At 40.8% G+C, this 24,274-nt stretch overlaps 2 protein-coding genes across 2 annotated transcripts; one reads left to right on the top strand and one right to left on the bottom strand.

Annotated features, from left to right (window-relative positions):
- The first annotated feature begins 103 nt into the window (after nt 1-103).
- LOC126406884 (uncharacterized) lies at nt 104-15,500 on the top strand. Its single transcript, XM_050071436.1, has 11 exons — nt 104-373; nt 4,947-5,274; nt 5,500-5,616; nt 6,469-6,710; nt 8,777-8,942; nt 10,738-10,837; nt 11,007-11,082; nt 11,418-11,543; nt 11,877-12,044; nt 12,176-12,233; nt 14,898-15,500. Exons 1-11 carry the CDS (start codon nt 258-260, stop codon nt 14,994-14,996), a joined length of 1,596 nt encoding a protein of 531 aa, XP_049927393.1. The 5' UTR covers nt 104-257; the 3' UTR covers nt 14,997-15,500.
- Nucleotides 15,501-18,039: 2,539 nt separating this feature from the next.
- On the bottom strand, nt 18,040-23,801 carry tmem254 (transmembrane protein 254). Its single transcript, XM_050071735.1, has 4 exons — nt 23,646-23,801; nt 20,918-21,021; nt 19,328-19,387; nt 18,040-18,830 (listed from the first exon to the last, which is right to left on the bottom strand). The coding sequence occupies exons 1-4, from the start codon at nt 23,730-23,732 to the stop codon at nt 18,710-18,712; spliced, it is 372 nt and encodes a 123-aa protein (XP_049927692.1). The 5' UTR covers nt 23,733-23,801; the 3' UTR covers nt 18,040-18,709.
- Nucleotides 23,802-24,274: the final 473 nt, after the last annotated feature.

Here is a 24,274-nt window from a genome sequence, read left to right as displayed (position 1 = left end):
AGGAATAGAGCCCTGGGAGGGGCCAGGCCAGTGGAGAGACGCTGCAGAGCCACCATGCATGTGTCCCTGGGTAATCCCTTCTTAAATAGCCCCTGGGTAGGGAAAGAGGGAGGGAGCTGGGACAGGGGACGTTACAACGTGGGAGCAGCTCCAGTCAGTGTCCTCTTATCCCTCGGAGACACCACAGCAGGAGGAGGAGGAGAGGGATTCAGATACAGAGACTTGTTGGACATTAGAAGGACAGTGCTTCGACCAGGATGAACTTTGCTGCCCAGTTATTCTACTCGAGCTACTTGAGCGAGCGACTTGAGCGTTTGTACTCACCCAGGCCTGCACTGAAAGACAGCGAGGAGAATGACCCCTTCTGGCAGAGGTGGGAAATTACAACAGGTAGCCCCCTGCATCCTCCAGACCCTTTCCCTAACCAGGTCAGCCCCGTAGTGACAGATTTACCCTCTGCCCAGAGTTTGGATATACCTTTCCCTTCAGTTATTTCCATTCCTCCTCCTGATCCGCTTTATCTGCAGCATGCCCTGACAAACACACCCTCATATCTCCAATCTCTTCCTCTGCCGCCTCCTCCTCACCTTAATCACAAAAGGAAATCAACACAACCACCTACTTGTCTTCCAAATCCATGTTTGGCTCCTGTGATCCCCAAATCAAGGCTCCACGAACTCTACTCAAGCAATCATTCTCTTCAGACTGTTCCCCCCAAACCCTCTCCTACTCCATTCAAGTCCCCAGTACAAATGGCCTCCTCCTCTTCAATCTCCCCATCTTCTCCTGCCTCCTCTTCCTCAGCCCCTGCTCCTTATAGAGAAGAACTACTCCCAACCTTCCAAGTCCTGGTAGACTTGCTCCTTCGCTTGGTCCTCTACCTTATTCTCCTCTTCATCCCCAGGTAATTCTCACAGATTTAGAGAAAGACAGAGAGAAATCAAATGGGATCAAAGATGCTGACTGTTAACAAATCCTTTAAGTACAGCAATGCTTTGTGTAATATATAAATGACATCACATCTTGAATCAAAACAGAACTGCAGGGGTTGTCTTAGCCAACATGGAACACCATTAGTTTCAGGATTTAATGCATCAGATCGATTTCAGACAGACATGTCTTTAATCATGAAACACAAATGAAAGAAATCCAACTTTCAAGTACTTTGGCGTGAGTATCTGAACCTTCTGGGGCTACAACTAGAAACCAAAACAAAGAATCCAAGGAAGTTGTTGAACCTGGGCCTGATTGATAGAAAGATGCAGAATTGCACTTACAACAATGCAACATCAACAATCAGGGTCATACAGTGCTAGGAGACATTTTCTCCTCCCAAGTGAACATTGTTCCAGTAGGAAAAGGAAGCTGTACAGCAGCCAGTTAGGGCATTTAGTCATTAAAGGGACATTAGGAAGCTGAGATAGTGCAATGATGAAAGCCTGGTGGGCTGAAATGTCTCCTTCACTTTTTGCTTTGTCCTTACATTTCATATTTTTGTACCAATTTGAAATAAAATAACCTATTTTTACCATCTCAGCTCTTCATCTCCTTTGAGGAGGCTTTTTGAGGCCGCCGTGTTGCTCTTTTCCCCCTTTGATGTTGTTTTTGAACTCTGCTTTTGAACCAAAGCACCCTGATCACAGGTGCAGCCTCGGACTTTTCTATTCACAGTCGTGTTAAGAGCGCACTGTGTGCTTTAATAATGGACTGAAAGTGACTGACAAGTGGGGCAGAGGTAGGTAATGGACCCTGGGGATGAGGTGAAAGGTCACCATATTGTTTAGATCATTGTGATATAAATAGACCGGGATGTTCTCTGCAGAGTGCTGGCAGACTCAGAAGGTTGTTTGGGAGAACTGCTCCACCTGGTGGCCTCAGGGTATTTTAACACACTAAAAGGTCACACTTTTTTTTTTTTTTTTTTAACTTTTCTTCAGTTACCCAGCTCTGCCTGGACTCATGATTCACCAAACACCTAACAAACAACTGTATACTCAAACTGTGGCGTGAACTCCACTGGCATGGCTTTACTGCTCAACCTTATTCAAACTTAGCTATTAACCATTTGTGATCTGCTTTATTGGCTAAGTGACAGGGTTAATCTCTAAAGGGTGTAATCCTATTATTATGTTTATACTGTGTAAAGGGCCTCCTGATTAACTACGTGGTTAGAGAAACGTCCAAAATCGAGTCTGAAGTCTAATCCAGTTTTATGCAATGTCATTTGTGAAATGAAAGTAGAGTCAGTAGATTTAGGAAGAAATCTAAATGAGTTGTACTGTTTGATTATATTTAATGCCCATTTACTGAGGTGTTATAAATCAAACTGCCCTGCCTTTGGCCCTAAATTGACACTTTAATCGTTTGTGCGTCTCCTAAAAAGAAGAGCTGAATGACCCAGTGAATCATAAGTTGATTTATAGACGTAATCTGTCACAGTGAGTGGAAGCTGGGTTGACATGAAAGGTGAATCAATTCATCTTAGGCTCTGTTTGCACGGGGCTACTATTACCTGGGGACCACTAATACTTTGTAATATTTGCATCTGTGATCCTCATCTTGTTCGAATCTGCCATGTTAGTAATTTGTCTAGAAAAAAATTCCACCACAAATTATCTGTTGTACCAAATTGGCATCTTGGTGATTTGGGGCTTTTTTGCAAGGTTTTTTCTTTTCTCCACGCCTTTTGTCTGCCTCTTGTCTGTTAGAAAGTTATGGAGGCTGCTCTAGCAGTTATAAATGAAAGTTTTGACAGCGCTTTCATGGCAAATTTAGGAAGCCCATCTTGCTACACAGCATGGAGACCCACCATACAAAGCAATTAAACTGAGTGTCTCTTTGCACGCCTGAGGCCTCTTTCTCTTCTGAACAGACATTCCTGTTGTTGATTAGGAAGGGGATGTTGCACAGACTCTTGACATTTTTCAAGTAAAGCCATACTCGCACAGGACTAGTATTACCAGGGGACCTTATATGATTTAGTAATTACCCCCCATGTCTCTGTTTCGTGTGGCACATTAGCACAGCATAAGCTAAGTCTGTATTTTACCAGAATTTACTGACATTATCCCTCGGATATGATGCACACAGCCATTTGTAACTCTACACGATACAGAAACATGACACAGCAATGCTAGTAGTGATATACAGTTTGAACCTCCTTTTATCTTTCATTTTTAAAAAATGTGGGTTAAACAAACAGAACAGATTCTGCCACACATTGTCACGTTATCCATCTCATCATTTTCAGAGATTTCGCACTTCTGATGGATTTGAGCTTGCTCTTTCTGCAAATAGGTCTCCGTGCTGTGTAGCGAGATGAGCCTCCTGCACCTGTTGTCAAAACTTTCATTTATAATAACCATCAAAGCCTCTATAATTCATGACTGAGAAAGAGGCTGAAAAGAGGCACAGAGAAATCAAAAAATCTAAATACCAGCCCAAATCACAGGGATGCCAGTTCTCGAGACTAATATACTCACATTCGGTGAAATGTAGCAGGTAATTTTATAGAATTTTTACATGACTAATTGCAAACGCGGCAGAGTCACATGGAATTAAGATCACAGATGACCTACACAATTATCACAAAATACAACAGGTCCCCCTGTAATACTAGTCTGTGCAAATAGGGCTTTAAACTGAGGGAATGGGGGTATGTGTGTGTGGGTAAATTCACGTACACTACCTTCATGCCAGGGTCTGTTTGATTTTAGTTGAATTAGTTCAGGATTTTTTTTAAAAAAAATGTCACTTACACCCAATCTCAAATGTTAATAATCTAGTGGCTCTAACAGTGATGTCTGAATCATAGTTTCAGTGTGAACTTGGTGTCAACTTGGTGAATCAAGTATATGTAGTGGGTATGCAAGTTAACAAAGGTTTCCTGTAGTTCTAAAACTGTATACTGATGACACCAGATGTTATCATTAACCTGTTTTCTTAGGAAATAATTTCAGTGATACTGGCTGCTGGAGGCCAAACATAGATATCACTACTGTCTATGTTTGGCTATTTACCAAGAGAGAATCTCATTTATAAATTTACAGACACAAACTCTGGTTGACTGTGCGCTTTCTCTTTCACCCTACCCTGCCTAAGGTCTATTATTGCATCAATGTTTCTATTCCCACAGTACACTTTTAGTCACCAAATTTCTGTGAGTGAGAATGACATTACTGGAAGTTCAATATCTCTAAAATTATGGGTTCTAATTTGGTTTTTACCCTGATCTCATTTACTGGAGTTTTTCCCAATAGACCCTCTACTTGATGATGTTGATTTGGTTTAAAATCCAATTCTGTAAATGCTCTCAGTACAAAAACACTGGGGATCAGAGAGGTTTAAATTATACATTCTCAAACTTAAGTCATTTCTGCTGACTCGAGTCTTTGTTCACTACAAAGCAAATATACTTTGTACATTGCTGCCAATTGCTGCAAAGTATACTAGATTTCTTACTGTTCTTCCTAAATTTCATTAACCAACGGTTTCCATTCCTACATACAGTTACAGCCGAAACCATAAATTGATTAGAAAATTCTACCGGTGGTGCATTCATGTGTTTTGAGGATTCAGCTTCATGGCTTGGGAGCTGACTGCTTAATAACAACCCTTTAAATTCAAGAAGCTATCAAAGTCACTCCATTCTTTTGTTTGATTGTCGATCATCTGGGTTTGATTTCTGACAACATAAGTTGTGCAAATTGAATTTGGAATCTCCGCTTCCCAGCCACAAATAAACCAGCTCTGACTTGTTAAAGTGGCCCATGCATAGGTCTGACAAAATAAAACTACGCGTTCATTATAATATGAGATTAAAGTAGAAAAGGACTCTAGTCTAATCTGTGTGGTCAGTCATTTTGCACAAGTACAGCTCTGTTCTCTCAAATGCATGATATCCAATTTGAAAATGAAATGTAACGTCGGTCTGTTGTCTTTCCCAGAGAGGAGCTGTGTCTGGGCCCCTTTCAGCCTGGAAGCTCTTACAAATCTGGCCCCATCAGTAACGGCACTGCATGCCGCAGACCAACCCTCATTGAACCAGAGCGTCTGAAGGACTTTGGTGAGGAGGACCTTCTCAATGGGGACGTGAAGGTATATGACACCAAGGTGGTGGGGGGTCCTGAGATCATGCTCATGGAGCCCCCCAAAACCAGACGCATCAGCGAGTTCAGGATCCTCCCCAGACCTCTTATCCAGTATCTCCGCTTTGAGGACATCAGTGCCGCGGCCTTCAGGATCCAGTCAGGGATACAGAAGACACCCTGCACGGTATGCTAACATAGCATGACCTTAGAAAGTGTGAAGTGATGTGGTGGGAAAATAAAGTGGGGGGTCCAAAAATGTTTGAATGTCTCAGTAACCAGTAATTGGCAGTACACATCCCCTACATATTCAGATACTATGCTCAGAAGCCAACCTACTGTACACTCCAGTTCATTCATAACATCAAACACAGAGTTGCTGTTAAACTGCTGCTTCTTCTTTTGTGTGCAGTACTCCAGACTGTCCAAACAGTACGGTATGGAGATCTACCTGAAGAAGGAGCACCTGCACTACACAGGCTCTGTGAAGGAGAGAGGAGTCCTGTACCTGCTCACCTGCCTCACACAGGTTAGATCATGCAGGGAGAGAGAGAGGGAGGGAGGAAGATCCCTTCCTGTCCGTCAGGCCACAGCTAGTGTGACCTACTATGTGTGTGTTCGTGCAGACACACACGTGTTAACTGACCATTACTGACCAGTAGTGACGGAAATAGTCTGAGTGCAGCTTTAATGGACAGTGGCTTAGCAGTATGTCCCTTTGCAGGTGTACAGCTACTCTATGTCTATGAGGCAGTGAGTCTGATTTCTCTTCTGAGTTTCAATCATTGTCAACAGTACGAATGAACGACCAGCAAAGCTTCTCTTCTGAGTTTCTTAGGTTTAAGCTATTTTAAGTTTCTGGCGAGGACAAGTGGTGATGGATTGAGCACACTGATGGAAAAATGACTTCCAATGTCTTTATCCTCGTCAGTAAAGCCATGCAAAGATCTTCTTTGTGACAGGAAGCATCAGGGATTATGGGAATTGTGGTCTACATTTTGGGAAGCACTGTCTTAAAGAGAGGCTAGCCTATATCAGGTGGTGTCAATTTTATTACATATGCATGTTTCATGTAGTACATTTTAGGCCAGAAATCAACCTAATCAATGAAGTGCTTGTGTGGTTATGCAATATATGTGTTTACTCTTAATCTTTTTAAAGGAATAGTTAGCCATTTGGGGAAATTTCTTATCACTTTTTATTGGAGAGTTAGATGGGAAGATTGATACCATTCTCATATGTCAGTTAAATATAAGATTAGCTTAGCTTAGCATAAAGACTTGAAACGGTGGAAACAGCCTGGCTTTATCTATAGATGTTTGTTCACTTTACATATTTATGATTTATGAATATATGCCAAGCATGTGTTTTCATCCCTCAGGCACAGCAGAGGAAGGGTGTGATCGTGGCCACTGACTGTAACTTCTCCATGGCTGTGGCTCACCATGCAGTGGAGCTGAGGATCCCTGTGTTTGTCATCATGCCATCATGCTGCCCCTCGCCTCGCCTCAGGATCTACAGAGACTACGGCGCTATGGTCATCTCCTACGGCAGCACCGGCCAAGACTCCCAGAACCACGCTCGCCATCTGGCCACAGAAAACGGATACCTCTACCTGGAAGAGTTAGTCCCACTAATACTCATTTTAACATGTCACTGTGGTGTTAAAACTGGCAGTTTGACTTATCAGCGCAGGAAAAGCACAGGTGTAACTGGTATTATTGACTATGGCCCTGCTTCCAGCCAGAGAGACACTATGCACAACACAAGGACTTCGGTAAATGTCATTAATGTTATTAATTACATCCATGATTTTCCTGTTATGATGTTCCAAAATATAGAGTAGGGGTGTCTGTACTGAGTTCACCTCCTTGCAAGGTGCATGGAGAGAGTCTTAAAGAGTCAGAACTCCACCAACGTTATTGTGAGACTGACACACTGGTACAGCCTGAAACAGGTTAGTCATACAAGGTCTTATAATATAACCAAAATTCCTGCTGTGAATGTCTGTTCTTTTGTCCCAGCTGGAGAGTTACTGCACACTGTGAACACTGTAGGCAGCGGACAGTGGGAGCCATTTCATGTGTTTGGGAAATGAAACTCCACTGATATTACACAACCAGTTTACAGGTCTTGGAGAATACCACTCTCCAACCTGCATATGTGCAAAATAAAGTAGTATAAAGCCTTCTGTCTCTCCAGAATGAGCCAGGCAAATCAGATCAGTTGCCTCAAGTGATGTCATGTGAGTAAGTAAGCCTACCAGACCTCTGCAGCATGCTCTTCATCTCTGCTTGAGGCTAGTGGGGCTTTAGCATAACACACCAGAATCTCCAACTGAACAGTGGGCAATTGAGTTGCATTGTGTGTAATGTAGTTCTGACCACAGACTGTATAAAAGAGGTGGACGAAGCCTCTAGGTCTGATAAGTGAAACCAATGCTGAAGGGTGTGACTCCACTGGTTGCAAAAAGTATTCAGATTGTATAGAATTCTATAAGAAAATGAGCCTACTTCTCACTTGATAGGCTCCAGCCCCCCCGCGACCCTCAAGAGGATGAAGCGGTTAGATGAATGAATGAATGAATGGTTCTATCTAGAGTGAAACAGATGATAAATCAGGGTATGCTTTAAGGCGTGGCTACCTTGTGACTGACAATATGCTATCACTGCATCCTGTCAGTCAGGATAGAGGCATAGCGATGTGTATCCATGGCACTGGTTCTAAAAATAATGATAATAATAACACATTATACTCTAAGATGCTGTACAGAGAGCAACAACAGCAAAAAAATAAATAAATAAGAAATAAGAGTAAGGAGGAGTCTCTGATGTCTTTAGGGAGTGAGTTCCAGTGGGAACAGTGGGTGAGAGCAGCAATGGAAAAAGTCCTGTGCCCCCAGGTGCGGTGGTTAGTCCTGGCGCCAGGGCAGGAGGTTTGCATCAGCAGACCTGAGAGTGCGGGAGGGAATGTGCTGGTGGAGGAGCTCAGACAGGTGGTGGAGAGCTTTGAAAATGACGATGAGGAGTTTGAAGTGGATATGCCGGGGGATGGGGAGCCAGTGGAGGTTATGAAGGATGGGGTGATGTGATCATGGATGCAGGAGTGTGTGAGAAGACAAGCAGCCGAGTTCTGGATATACTGTAGTGTCTTGAGTATTTGGCTGACAAACTGTAGAGCAGACTTTTGCAGTATTTAGATAGCTGTGAACATGTGTTTGGGTGTTGTCTTTGAACTTTGACACTTTCAAAAGTGTTTTCAGTTGATGAAAATGAATTGTCAGGTTGCTGGTATAGGTGGGCATGCATAGTGTCCTCGAGTTCCCAGTCAGATCCACCCTTTGCTTCTCTACAGCTCTGTCCTCTAATCCAAGTATGGTCACTTCTGGTTCCAAAAAGACAAAATGGCAACGACCAAAACGCCAAACTCAAGGTTTCAAAAAGACATCCACAAGTTGGTGGGTGACATCAAAGTGGCCACGTCCACATATTTTATACAGTCTATGGTTCTGACCAGGAAGAATTTGTAACTTTTTTTCTGTTGAAATAAAGTCTGCTATCTCTGTGCACAGTGCAGAGAAACACAGACAAGAATGGCATACCAAAGGAGACCTTCTGAAACCTATGAAGTCAGGACACTGTGGAGCCCTTCACTAAATGCACTCTTTCTTTCTGTTTTCTTTTGCACAGAGATGAAAGTGCAGCGTACCTGGCAGGACTGGGCACTGTTGGCATGGAGATCTATGAGCAAGTGCCCAAACTCGATGCAGTGGTTATTCCTGCAGCTGGACAGTATGGTCTACTGGCTGGCACAGCTGCAGCCATCAAACACCTTGACTCACGAATTCTTGTCATAGTAAGTAAATGTTTAGAATTAGACTTCAGTGATTCAAGGAATATTCAGAATTTATGAACAGCCGTCGCAGCCTCTATCTCACCCCAGCGCTACTCTTAGTGCTGTTTCTGAAATTGAGGTCACATTTCCCATAAACTCTTACTTCCTATTGCAAAGATAAGTCCCCCTCCTACATCTCCCTGCTGTATTTCTTATTCTGCTTGGATTTCCTTAACGCGATAAATGTATTTGAAGTGTTTCCCTTGTTCCACTATCTGCCCTCAGCTGAAACTCTGACAGCTTTAACTCTGTTTACACTCGAGGAACAGAACAGCCCTGTCCTTCTATTTTCAATCCTACAGAAATATCGCTGTGTATGAGGAAGCAATCAATCAAATTTACTGCCAAGTTTATCCCAGTAGTGAGCATTAGAAAATGCAACATGGAGGCTGATTAAGGCTGCCAATCATCCGCTCCTGTTTTCAGTCTAGTAGTCATACAATTTTTTTTAACATTTTTACCAGCCATGACAGCGTCGCGACAGCTGGCATTGTTCTCAGCTTGTGAGTTTATGTGTGTGTGTGTGTGTGTGCGCAGGTGTTTATATGTCTGTCTGTCTGTCTGTCTGTCTGTCTGGGTCTGTGGAGAGATTTTTATCAATGCAATAATGTTGTAACTGAGCAAGATGCAGTTGTGTAACTTAACTGGTTTGTAGTTGATATCAAAATTATGGCCAAATTTGGAGATGGGTGTGCAAACAAGGAGGTTAGAAGCAGGGGGGTAGGAAGAAGGAAAGGGGCCATTGCCTCTCCTCTTTATACCCTTGGCTGACATTCGCTTTAAGTCATGGATTGCTGTATCACAAGACGGTCTCTTGTTTTATTTTGAAATGCAATCTGACCAGGTATGCAAAATTTCTGCACTTCATGCGAAGGTGCCAACAATAGGTGGCCAAGGAATAATAGAGAATAATTGGAGGCCTCCCTGTGGTGTTTTTAAACTTAAGCAGGTTTGTTCTCAGTAAATGTTTCGTTCCTTACAATCGATGTAGTCCTTCAAATTAAAGCTGTATATTTGTCTTTATAAGGAAAAGGATAACCAGCATCTGAGAACAAAGATTCACCTAACATGTATAGATACATAACACATTAAAACAAGATTGTTGTCGAGCCTAAAATGTTGACTGTACCAGTATAAGTCTATGCACATCAGATAATTGATAATATTAATTGTAACATAAGAAACCAAAGTCTAACAGTATGCAACTTCTTAACTCTGCATATTGACATAGTTTTAAACTAGCCAATACTCTTCAACAGCATAAAAGAACTCTTGAAATTCAGGTTTTTTGATTTGGTGTGCCACCATAAATTTCCGGGGGCACCACTGACAACATGTTCCACGTGAATTCAAGAGAAAATGTTTAAGTGGATTGGTCAGTTGGTCCACAATCAGATGGAATATCTCAACAACTGTTGGATGAATGACCATGACATTTGGTACACACATTTACATCTCCTCAGGATGAATTGTAATAACTTTGGTGATCCTCTAACTTTTTATATAATGCCATCATCAGCTCAATGTCTATTTTTTTCCCCAGTACTTTGGTTTATAGCCAAATATCTGCAAAAAATGAATGCTAACATGCTGCACTAAAATGGAGAACATTGGAAAACATTATACCTTATGTTAACCATTAGCATGCTAAAACTGTTTGCTTATGTTACCATTTGGCGCAAAGCACCTTTGTGTTGTACAGCCTCACAGAGCTGCTAGCATGGCTGAAGACTCATGGAATGGATTTTTTCAACAGGGCATTGAACCAGAAAGTTTCCCTCTGCTGCTACAATCTCTGAAAACAGACGGTCCAATCAAAGACATGCACAGCAACCCCAATAAGAAACTCTATGGAGGTAAATAAACATTAGCATATATTAGTTGGCTCTGGTTCCAGATATGTAGCACAGAATTGTAACCTAAACGTCGTCATTATCTGCACAGTTTTCTATTAGAGGCTCGTATGGCTTTTTGATTCCCCTCCAGCAGTAATTGAACATATGTTGATCTTCTGTCTCTTCTCAGATCTTATGGAGCGTTCGCTGGGTGTTAACACCTTCCAGCTGGCAAAGAAACTAGTAGATAAAGTCATCACTGTCAGGTACTGCACCTACATAGCATATTTACACTTTTAAGCTTCATTTGAGAGGTTTTATTCAGACATTAGATACTCACTGTGTGCAAAATACGGCCTATGTGTTAAAATTCAGATTAGAGTTTACTGTTATGAGCCATCATTACATTTCGCCATTTGAAATATTGACTGGCTGGAAATTCAGAATTTGAATGCATTTAATTTAATGCAGAAATTGATTATTTTGGATGAAATCTTTTCACAGCGAACCTAACTATAAAAAGTAATGAACTGTGGAAAATCCTCTTTGTGGTTACTGATTGTGCTGTAACTTTCTTTCTGTCATTTCCTCTGCCTCAAAGTGAGGAGGACTCTCTGGTGGCGATGCTGCGGTTTCAGGAGTTTGAACGCTCCACTGTGGACACAGAGGGAGCCATGGGACTGGCTGCCATCTTGGCCGGACAACTACCGGAACTGAGAGGCAAAAAGTGGGTCAGACTTGTTAATATTGTTGAACCTGACTGAGGCCTACTGGGAAATTCTCTGACAGAAGTCAGGAACAGAGAGCAGCATTCATTTACTGCTTTTAATAGGTGAACACCTTGTAAGTGAAGCTCTCCTCTTCATGTTTATATAGGAACCATGTGTGTATGAGGCCTAAAAACCTTTGTATCATATTGAATATAGTTCTGACTGAGGCCTGAGGTATTTTTCTTCATGCCTGAGAAGCGACGTTTTGGCAATACAGCGATTTCATCAGAGCTAATCCGTTTGGCTGCGGATAAAACAAAGCTCTTTCTCTCTGTGTGTCTGTGCTGCAGGGTCGCTGTGGTGGTGAGCAGCGCTAACATGGAGCTGGAGCTGGTGAGGCAGTGTGTGGACCGAGCCCTGGTGTTGGATGATCGAGTCAGTAAGTTTGCTGTGCAGCTGGGAGAATGGCCAGGAGACATGGCTAAGCTGCTGGACGTCCTGTCCAGAGAGGATGTCAGGTAGGAGTCAACAGCCGACCATTTAAAGATCTTTTACTCTGTCGTTTCATGCTGAGGTCCAATCTGTTTCATGTTTCATGCTCCTTGATGCCGCCTTTAATTCTTTGCTCTCTCTGTCTTTTTCCTCCCAGGTTGTTGGACGTCTGCCATCGGAGACAAAGTGACAAGTCAGACCTCTTCAAGGCGAAGGTAGGCTACTAATCTCTCCTCCTCACCTCATTCTTCTTCCTCCTCCTCTGCAATCTGCTCATCTACTTTTCCGTCACTGCCATGGAACTATGGCTTTGAGTTGGCAGGAAAAAAATTGTGTGACTCAGAGAGACAAAAATAAAAATAAAGTAAAATAAGGATATGTTTATGCTCTTTTCTCTGGAATGTGTATCCAAGAAAAGCCTACGCTTACACTGCAAGAAATATCTCATAAAGTTGTAATTAATGGCTTTGTTAAAATTTTTTAAAAAGTCATAGATAAGTTACAGTCCATCAAAAAACAACACATTTTGGGTTGCCAGGTAGTAAAAAATCTCTGACTTACTGGAGCAGGATCTGAAAAAAGGCTGCAAATGATATGGACCGAAATCCATTTATCAGCATTTTACATCTGCATATTTTATGGTTCAATATAACATTTATAAATGCTGAGTCGATGGCCTACTTGAAAGTGAACCCATGAGAATTAATAATAATTAATTAATTAATAATTACCAATATTCATAAGTGCATTAATGCCCAATAGAAAACATAAACACCATCAAAAGATTACTACTATTACTGAAGACATTAGTTACAGTTCATAACACCTTTATAAAAGGTACGGTATTGTAGTTCATTATACCAAAACATCTGAATAATTTTGCCTTGAATAAGGTCTAAAAGCAAGAAAACTATAGGGCCGCTACGGAGTCACTTCCCTCTGCCGCCTTTGCGTTTCTTCACAGAACTCAGAATGGCAGCATAATGCTGTTCCAGTGTGTGTGATTTTAAGGCCCAGACACCAAACCAAGAGACCAAACCAACTGTTAAAAGATGATGTTGAAAGAACAGAGCATCTTTACCGTGCACCAGTGAACAGTAACACAAACCATCACGAAATTTTTCTGCTAAAGAGCATGTGGCTAAAGAATAATAATCTTACCTTGTGTAATAAGTGTGTTTTGGTCTTACTCCCTCTTGATTTAGCTCTGTTTACTTTCCTCACTTCTGTTTCTCCTCTCGTGCACTGAGCTTAACTGCCAATCAGTGTATTCCTTTCGCAGACAGGCTCCACCATTCAACATGCTGAATCAGCTGACGGGCCGACTAGCACTGACTAGGGCCAATGCCGTGGGACATACCGCACCAATGAGGCCGGCAGACGCTCACCAACAGCCCAATTTTAGACAGCACTGTGGAAGCAAAAAAGGCCTGACAGGTGTAACATGTAACACAACAGCATCTGCCTCTATTTTGACATATTACATACGTGTCGGCAGCCCTTCAAAAAGTAACAACAATATAACATAGCAATAAAAATGATATACACTCTCTGCTCAGAGGGTAAGGAGCTCCTGAACCGCATTGTTTTCCCAATTTGCGGACATTTTCGGCCGCTGTCCTTTCTCTAACTGCTACCAGCTGCTTTTTAAGTATTCTGGGGGTGGGTTGCATACATAATATGTTGTCAAAACATCACACCTGTGCTGCGCATGATCCTGTCTTGCCAGCTGTCCTATTTACACGGGCGCTGTTACTTCCTCTGCTTCCGCCTTAAAAGCGAGACAACTGTGTCCCCTCATTCCGCAGTTACCTTATACACAGAACAGTGAGGCAGCATAACGGTGTGAAATTCCAGCCTTGAAGAGGCAGTGTAAAAGGAACAATTGTTACAGCCTTACTTGACCAGTAGCCATATGTTGGGTTATGTTAGCTAGTGTTAGCAATCAATTGATACAGACTTGCTGTCTAACTGGCAGAGTCCATTTGCAGACATTATGACTCCACCTGTGCTACTGTAAAGGTTTAGCATCAGCATTTTAGCTTTGACCTCTGTTGAATGATACAAAACTTTGTAATTTAGCATGATACAGATGCTGTTTGCTACCATTTTACCAATACCATTACCAGTATTGGTCTTTTCTTTAATAGGTATGTGATTTTCAAAATAATTGTCATTTTTTTAAAAAAAGAGAGAAAAAAAAGGTATATCACATAACACATATCGGCCATTAATAATGAATTCATATTTATTTATTGCTGCTGTGTAGCACTGTCCTGTTACAAACAGTGCAGTGTGCAGCTACACACTAGGTTCCAGTGTCATACAGTAGGTTTTTGCAGTCATGTGACATGAGACAGCTAAATGTGTAAGGGCTGTTTTGACACAAAAATTATACAAAAGTACTGAAAATGTTCAGAAGTGATGCAGCCACCCATGTTTTGTATCTACTGGTATTTTTCAAAGGAACTTATACTAAATGAATAGTCTCACTTTAAATTCTTGTTTTACTCAAACAAATGAAAAAAAGCTGTGGCTGGAGAGGGATGAACTCCAATGAAAAGAATAACGATTCATTAATCTTCTTGAACCAATTGTTTTTCTCTTGATACGAGAATTGCCTTGCTCTATCTTGCTTTAAAAAAAAAGTTAATGAAACTGTTCAATTGCTTTGGAAAGAGGCTGAATTGTCTCATCATGTCCTGGCTCTTCATTATAGCCTCTGCAGTCTACTCTGACAAATTGCCACCATGCTGTTAATTTACCAGCCGTGTCAAAAGGTGAAAGGTGTTGCATAATTAACCGGCAACCCGCTCACTGCCCTGATTCTGCTGTGTGTGATGTCAGAGGGCTGACTGTATGCGTTTGTGTGTTGACAGGTGGAGTGTGTGGTGGAAACCAGAGATAAGACACAGAGCGCTCAGCTGCGCAAGACGCTGAGTGAGCGCTACCCCTCAATATGCTGGCTGGACCGGTGATCACAACATCAACACAAACAATATTCACACTAGACAACCAAGAAAAACCAATAAAGGAAACGACACATTCATAACATGTGCAAATACACCCTGTGACATACACTACTATGATATATGAACTCTGTTATAGGAATCTAATTAAGACAATGGCTGTTAAGCAAACCTAAGTGTATACAGAAAAGCCTTGAGATTATATAGCTTATACTATTCATTGTACAACCATTATGTATGCTGCTATTGTTCTTTAATCATGGCACCCTCTAATTAGAGAATAGTGGCTGGGCTGCACTCAGAGGATGAATGTAGTTCTTATAGTTTAATCACAGAGCATGAATCATGCACTGTAGCCACTGTAGATGTAGGCTTATTCCTCTAGTGAGCAAGTACACTCTATACACCTCCTTTAACCACCTGCATAAAAGATGTATTTTTCAATCCATATTATTTTTAAACTGTTGTATATATTTCTGTGTTTCTACTGTCCACGATGGTAGAGTCAAATCCAATAAATGTTCTCCAAATAAAAATGGATTCATTCTATAACTTGTGCTGATGGTTTCTGCCTGGGGGTGGAGTAGAGAAAAAAAGAGTATCTACTTCATCAAATCCTTTCCTCCACTTGTTTCTCTCGATGGCTGGTGTAATTTCTCAAGAGTAAAAGTGAAGCAGGATGTGAAAGTGAGATGTTTCTATGCCGCCCATTCCTGATTAATGTCTGGAGACAGCTCAAGTGGAGACTGGGCTGTTTAAGACGGGCTAATGCTCTTAAGTTCATAAGCAGAGGACATCATGACCCTGAGCGACTACTTCAGCCTCATTTGGACAACGTCACACTGTTTACCTGCTCGTCAGGTTGATTCAAACACGACTTCAAATGAATGCTAATGTCGCTCTGTGTCTGCTGGATGTGTAAATGCCATTTAGCAACATGTTTAGCATTTACTAGCATACCTGCCATATCAGCATAAAAGGTGTAACAGGTTGTTCCTGTTGGTCCTGACTCAAACGGCCAAACATCAGTTGATGCAGGTTTGAGTCAGATGCCCAGGAATTTCTGAAAGACATGGTGTTTTTAATTGAGATGCAGGGATGGAAATGTCCGTCTGTTGGTTGGTGCACCACTTTGGTTTGGAGTAAAATATCCCAAAAAACCCACTGGATATAATTGTATTAAACTTTCATGTTCCCAGAAGATGAATCCTGAAGACAAAAGTGATCCTCTGGCTTTTCTGCTGGTACCATCACGGGGTTGACATTTGTGGTTTTGACTTAACTATTTCAACGATTGGATGAACTGCTTTGAAATTTGGTGCACATATTAAAGCAGTGGCGTCAGGAGATTACGACGGGCCCCAGTGCACACTATTATGACGGGCCTGAGTGTATGCTAGCATACATGTATTGTCTTGACACAAAGAGAGACTTGACATTGGACAACATCGATGTACATGTAACCCAGCAATCATCATTGCACATGTAAAACAAAGCACATAATTTGTGTAGCTAGATAGCTAATGACTATTTATAAAAGGGAGTAAGCTATGACGTAGATAGGTTTGCCTTTTTGAGGACAAATATAGCAAGTGGCACCACTTTTAGATTAGGAACATTCTTTTATTTTTAATTCATTCCTCTTTGAACACAGGTATATATTCAAGGTGGCAATCTGAATCACTTGCAAGGGCCCACTCTCTCTACGGGTGCTGGTGCAATTGCACTACCTGCACTGTCTATATTTAAGCCCCTGTATTCAAGTTCCCTACAGGATGAATTACAATCACTTTGGTGTTCCCTCAACTTTTTATCCAGCATTTTATTTAGCATAGCTGTAGTTTTTGGTTAATGACCAAAAACCTGCAAAACTAATGAAATTCCCATCAGCCTCAGCTGTACTTTGTGTTCAGTGCAAATAGATTGCTGCAGGGATGTTTTTTTTGTAGGCTGACCCAGAAGTTAGTGTCGCCCTGGTTTCCTGACAAAAAGCCGACAAGATTTTTTAAAGCAAATGCAAGTTTATGATACTTACCAGTTTTGTTTTACAAGGTAATCTTTACAACTGAGCACCATTCATGTAAACACCATTGCATTTATGCTTTAAATGTCATATAAGCATTTTATGATTTATTAAGGCGTAAATGCAATCACCAGAAGTAAAAAAAAGTAACATTAGGGCTATGTGAAATGAGTCCTGAAGCACAGAAATGAGTTTGCCAACCCAGTTTCCACATCTTGAAGTCAATGGATTTTTAGTTTTGGGTTTTTGCCAACAAAGGTTTGTTAGATGCCTGAAAATAAAGTCTGTGGTTAACACAGGACTTACATCTTAAGAGAAGTTCATATTTTGTTTAATGACAAAAAATACGTCAGCAAATCAAACTGTAAATTTTGAAGCTTTTATGTGTTTTTAAAGTGTTGGCCTATAAATAAACATCATCCCTGCAGCACTCTTTTAATGCACCACACCATGGTCTCATGTCTTCTACGTCACCACCACAACAAGACAATAAAGCCATGATGACGTTCTGTGGTCTCATTTAGCCACTTGTTAGCAACCACATTTTTTGAGACATGTAAAAGCTTCAAAATTTACTATTTAAGTATTTACTGATGTTTTTTTTAAGCTGTAAAATGCCACATTCTCTTAAGCTTGTGTAAACCACTGACCCTATTTCTGGCATCCAACCAAAACCCATTCAAAACTTTGAGATGAGGGAACCAGACGTGCAAAAATACTAACTCATTTCCAGGTGTAAGGACTCAGTCCTGCACCGCTCTATTAGCAAATGTTGGCATGCTAACACGCTAAACTACAAGGGTAAACATGGTAAACAGTGTACCATGTTAGCACTAAACTTATCTCCATGCTGATGTACGCCGTTAGCTTAAGCCCTGCTGTGCCTGCTGCAGCACAGCTTCAGAGATGCTGGCGTGGCTGTACACTCCTAATTTTTGTTCATTAATTCTTCATTAAAATTTAATAAAATATGGGAAGCATTCTGAACATTTGAAGAGGAATAAAAATAATGCAGCGACACACATTCCATGCAGTTTGTAAGTCACTCTTTAATTTGCATTGTTAACGTTAAAAACATCCAGTCTGTAGTTTAAAAAGTTGATCCCAAAGCACTTCAGTATACAGTATTAAAGACAAATGTGAATTTTGATATGCATACAGCAGCCCTCTTTATTTTTATCCTAGCGAACTTCTGAGGCTGTTGGCTGTGTGTACCATCTGCAGCCAACCAGTCTTCATCACAGCAGCTGAGAAAATATCCCTCCTGCCTTCACCCAGGCTGAATGTAAACATCATGAGAGTACAAAATAATTTCATAAAAGATTCCCCTTGTATTGCACTAAATATACAGATTCATCGAGAGAATGATGCTGAACACATATCTGTGAACAGTATTATCAATAAAAACTTCTGTGGTTTATTAATAGAAACTCTGTGGTATGAAATTGAGCTGCGTGTCCATCACATGAACACAGTAAGTACTATAAACTATGTAAGAAAAACTGTAATCTCTACCAAGGATATGTCCTCACTTCAGTTACTTTTATGTTAAAAGTAAAAATAACAGCAAAGGCTCAGGTGCCTTCCTTCACTTTCATATCAAAAAGAAAACCAGCGGAGGAAGAAGAGGCACAAGGAGGTGATTGATGCTCTGGATTCAGCTTATGCACTGTTGTACTGTGGGCTCCTCCTGCTGGAGTCAGTGCTGTTTGGGGCGCTCGGGGTCGTATTTCAGGAGCAGACCGAGGGAGGCGAAGCCAAACAGAAAGGTCTGGACGAACCACAGGCAGCGAGTGACCATGTTGGTGATGCCTTTGTTACTGCGGGGGTAGAGAAGAAACAATGAACTACAGTTGAGCTGGCAGCTTTTTTGCAGCTTTTGTGTCCAAATTCCAACAGTGGTTGCTCATCCCCATGGCCTTTAATTTGATTTAATTTGCCATTCAAACTTTGAATCACGACAGGTTGCCTGATGTGTCTTTTGTGTACACTGGCCCTCTGTTATTTGAATTTACTCTCTGCATGATAACAATACAACATCAAAATTGGACAAATATCATTTGACTATAGCTCATTTATTGTTGTCACACAATAATAATGTCCAAACTGAAGCACGAGGTAAAACCACATGATAAAGGCAGCGTTTGGATGTTTGTTTATAATTACAAATGGTCTGTTTGAGATGAGTTTTGAGGCTTTTCGGGGAGATAAAACATTTGAGGAAGCCCAATTTTAAACAAGAAGTTGAGCGGAACAGGTTTTTAAAAATGTGATTACAGCACCATCTAGTGGACAACCAGGGTGTTGTCATTCTTACCCGCACACTCTCAATGCAACACAGGCCTCAAAAACATGGACAGCCCAGGCGGCCCACCACCTGTGACAGAAAGAAATGCATCAAACTCCTTTAGATTCAATTCAACATCAATCATTTACACATTATCCTTGAGACATACAGCTCTGCTCATACCCTTACATACCTGGGCAGACTTTGAGAGATGTGTTTGATTCTTTGAAGAAGACATGAGCGATCAGGCAAAACACATTTTATTTATGTTTAATGGGATTCAAACTAATTGTAATACATCACAGAACAGCCCAATAATTCAACAAAACATAGCAATAAAGAAGTTACTAAGATGGCCCCTGTTCAAAAGGCCATTTCCTGTTATTCTTGGCAAAAAGCACCAGGTTCTGTAAATTCCTGGATATTCTTGCATGAGCTGCAAGTTTGAGATTTCCCCAAAGTGGCTCAATGGTCAGAGGATTATGATGGCAACTCCTGAACCTTCCTTTTTTGTTGCTGCAGCCACTAAAGGTTCAAGTTGGCCTTTTGGTTTTGGATCTTTGTCATGTTGGAAAGTCCAAGCGCATCTCATGCACAGCTTCCAGACTGAAGAATGCAAACTGTCCTGTAGTGTTTTCTGATAACATGCTGCATTCATTCATTCTGCCATCGATTTTGATGAAATTCCCTGTGCTGTAGGTCACACAACCCCTAGAACATCATAGATCCACCCCCATGAAACACAGCAGGATGGTGTATTTCATCACAGGCCTTGTTGACTCCTCTCGAAACACAGCATTTATAGTCGTGACCAAAAAGTTCAATTTTGGTCTCATCACTTCAACTGACTTTGTTCCATAAGTTTTGAGGGTTTGTCATATTGTAAGTGGGCTGCACCATCAGTCACATTATCAAAAAGAAAAAGTCCAGTTTTCACAGATTCTGACAGGGGTATGTAAATGTATGAGGACAGCTGTAATTACAGTCTTCTGTGATAAATTCAGACAGCAGTGCTCTATGAGAACATGGTGAAACTGCACATCACATTTAGTTTCCCTTTATGCAAAGATGAGTAACACCCAGCTGCCACTACATCACTGAGTGCTGAATGAACAGGAGTCACATGACAACCTAAAACCCACTTCACAAATGCAAACAACAAAGACTGAATGGTGGCTTCCAGTCAAGCCCTCAATGTCTTGCGTGTCACATGACTTCACCAACAACAAGACATTATCATTTGATTGCTGCCTTAATACTCTACTGCTGCTACAGCTGTCATGTGACTTCAACGACTAATTGGCAGAGCGCTCTACAGGCAGCGGAAGTGGTGGCAACGATCTGTAAATGGGGGAAAAACACTAAGGTTGTAATTGATTAAACAGTGTATTTGAGCCCCCTTACTGTAGGGTACTTTGCACATCATTTGATTGTCATGGAGGCTGCTCTGCTGTAAAGAAAATCCGGTGATTGCCTTTCAACACTTCTTTACTGGAACATGTGAGAACTGTTGAGACTGTAGGTGTAGTAACCACATTTTCATGTATGTTTTATTTACTCTGAGAGAGTGATCAACCAGAATATTTCTCATGTTAACAGTGTTAGCTTCTTATCACTCACCCTTTGTACATAATGCCAGCATGGTTATCCACAAGGTATTTACAGAAGGTGCCATATGGACCGAGGTACTCAAATGGGATTTTCTCTGGAGCAAACACAATGCACTGCAAAACACAGACGGAGCACTTCAACATTAAGCCATACAAACTATATAAATGCTGTGTATTTTGAGAAATGCTTCAAAATAAATAAATGGGTCTTTTGTAAGCATCTCTAACATTTCCAACATGACTTTTCATAACTTTCTTAGACAATTACGCACCATTCAGAATTTCCAAGATTGCTAAACATAGTCATTAAGTCAAAGGACTGATCGTGTTCATAATGACTGTAATAATCTGCCAACCATTTCATGTCACAGAGCTAATCAAAAGAAGCATGATTGGATTTTCCTCTCAAAAATTACTTATCCCAAATGTTTTGGTTCATTTTTTTCTGGAAATTCCAGGGCTGGTTTACATCATCTGTCTGCTCTTAGGCAGTGAGTTGCTATTTTGGATACACAGTTACAAACATTAACTGTATGATATCAGATTTCCTGTTTGTGGAATGGCACCATGAATGACCCTCTGCAGCAGCTGTGACAGCAACAGCTTTATGTAATGTACCACAAAGAGCACCCTTGTAGAGAGATACACCACTGATATTAAGTGTGACACAGTTCTAGGGAAGGATCAGTTCTGCATCATGATGGGTTTTTTTTGGTGGGTTGTCATGTGAAAGTGCATGAGCCGATGTATTTGTAGGCTCTGAAGCTCTTCTATGTTACTGTCCGAATAAGTTTTACACAAATTAATATCTGCTTACAACCATTTAACCTGATAACATCTGTACAGATAGAAACTGAATAGGAGATAGGGAGCAATCACTGCATCCCGTTTATGGCCATCCAAACATTTGTTCAGTTATTATTTTCAAAAGCTAAAAAATTCCACAATAATAGTTAATTACCTTTATCATATCAGTAAATACAACAGAATAATGAAGCTCCAATTTGTTAATCAGGCCTATATACTTTGTCACATCTGTGTGTTGAACCAAAAGTAAAGGGTGACATGACTAAAATCTATATTTCTAAGCCACACTTACTAGCTTTATTTTTGCCTGATTACAAAACTATAACCCTAAATCCAACCAAATATCATAAAAAGGAACACGTGAGCTGAGTATGAAAACACAGACTCACACAAGAGACTACAAATCCCAGTGAAATCTAAATGACATAATGTAGCATTGTGCCATGCTGCCATTGTCCTCTTCTGTCCGCCTGACACGTGTCAGGTATGTGTCCATATGGACTATGAAAACACAAAGGGATATTGTTGGACTGGCCCCTTTGCCCGGAGACTGCAGTTCATTTATGGTTTGGATGTCAGACACGCAACTTAAGGCAGAACTATGTTTCTTCAGCATTACTGATTACGAAATAACTTATAAACAGTGTAACTTGATGTAGCCATATTTGTCATTTACTTAGGAACTGTTCTTTATCTAAAAGGGGGGACGGAGTGGCGCAAAATGAAGGAGGCATGTTAAATCATTTTTTAAGCACTGGGGAGGGAATTTTAGCTTAGGAGGGACACACAACTTTAAATGGCTGTATTTTGTATTTATTATAAATACCCTTTTTGTTTGTTTGTGAGTAGGATTTGCATTTTGCTTAGGAAATAAGGTGTCTTTTGGTGATAACTCACAAAACCAGTACTGTCTGCTCGTTGCATTGGCTCCAATACCTTAATGTGATCTAAATGTATATATTAAAAAAGATTAGGGCTTCTTCATGGTTCCCTCAGTTAATAAGAGAGGCTCAAGGAAAATATTTGTAGCTCTGGGGAGGGTCAAGATTAAAAAACAAACAAACAAACACAAACTCACACCTCAGCCACCCCCCTCCAGTGATAAGTACAGAACAGTCCCTTACTACAGTGAGGTCTACGTTACTGTGTACGTGGCAAGTGGTGAGAAATGCACGCTAACGTTATATGAACCTGTCTACGATACGTGACCATCTGTAGCTATGGAGCTAACACCGAAGTCCATTTAAAAGATAACGTGTTAGAGCATGTTACGTCTCTGCACAGCACAGCGGATGAAAACACTGTTCTCAAGTTACATGTCAAAAATATTTTGGTTCATTGGTCAATTCGGCACCTATTTCATACACCCATCACTATAACCTACATCAACTACACCCCGAAATCTACTGACTATCATTACCTGTTAGCTTTAATGTGTATTTCGAGTAAATGCCAGTGAATACAGGAGCGTTAAGCTAAAGTTATCACATTTTGAATGGAGTTTGGCATGTTACCTACTTTTAAAGGCAACCTACTTTTAAGGGACGAGTTTAGCTAACAGTGAGAGATGGCTGCTACAGTGGTCAGCTAAGTTGTTCAGTGGACTTTAGACAAAAGGTTGTACGACCTGTGCTCTGAATGATAAGATAAGCTATCAACTGAATGGTAACTTGGCAGTGACATCGCAGGCTTTTTGTCAACGTGTTTATCAGATATGAAGTCTTAAATGGGAGTACAGAAAACATGATATCAAACTGAATATCCCCGGCGTTCACCAAAGTACGGCTTGGATATTGAAAAAAATACGATAAACGACCCGGAGGACATTTTACGCAACACAACACGGTGGTGTTTACAGTGCGGGGAGAAAATATGTGAAACACCTACCTTTATTCTATTTATTTTGGTTAAAACTAATATAACGAACTCACTGTGTAATATCCCATCCCGAGTGTCACGGCGACAATCCAGAACAGGCTGGTTCGTTTAAAGTAATCGCATCCATCACTTTTAGCCATAGCTGCTGCTGCTCTGCGTTGGTCCCGCTGTCAAATAAGACCGTGCAGTTACAGAGGTGAGGCGAGATCTGAAGGGAGGCAGAACAGGGTAGTGTGGTTTTCATTTTCACGGTTGGTATTATATGTAAAAGTGTAATGAAAAAATACATAGTGAATCCTCCTTTATATATGAACTGATTATATATTTCTTACTATGGAGTTTTCTAGCTGCCATATATACATTTAAAACACATATTAACCTGTAGTAAACGCATTAATAACAACATTACACTGCAATGTTGCCCCCTTGTGGCCAGTTTTTGAAATCTTTTACCATGTAGCTGTGTTTGTGCAAGGGTTCTTTGAGGCGAAAAGGGAAAAAGATTCATTTATATTTATATTTAATTAATTAAAATAGATAGAGAGTCTTATTTTTGTATTTTGAAACAATAAAAAATAGAGTAGTCGGTTTGAGTGAACATTCATGTAGTGTTTTTGTAGCTGTGTCCCAGTTCCTCACTAGCTATATAATACAGGTTACAACTGTATATAATACCACTATA

This window comes from Epinephelus moara, chromosome 19, assembly GCF_006386435.1.
Source record: "Epinephelus moara isolate mb chromosome 19, YSFRI_EMoa_1.0, whole genome shotgun sequence".
In the NCBI taxonomy this organism is placed as follows: domain Eukaryota; kingdom Metazoa; phylum Chordata; class Actinopteri; order Perciformes; family Serranidae; genus Epinephelus; species Epinephelus moara.
Note: the sequence above shows the minus strand (reverse complement) of the source record. Positions and strands in the feature narration are given on the sequence as shown.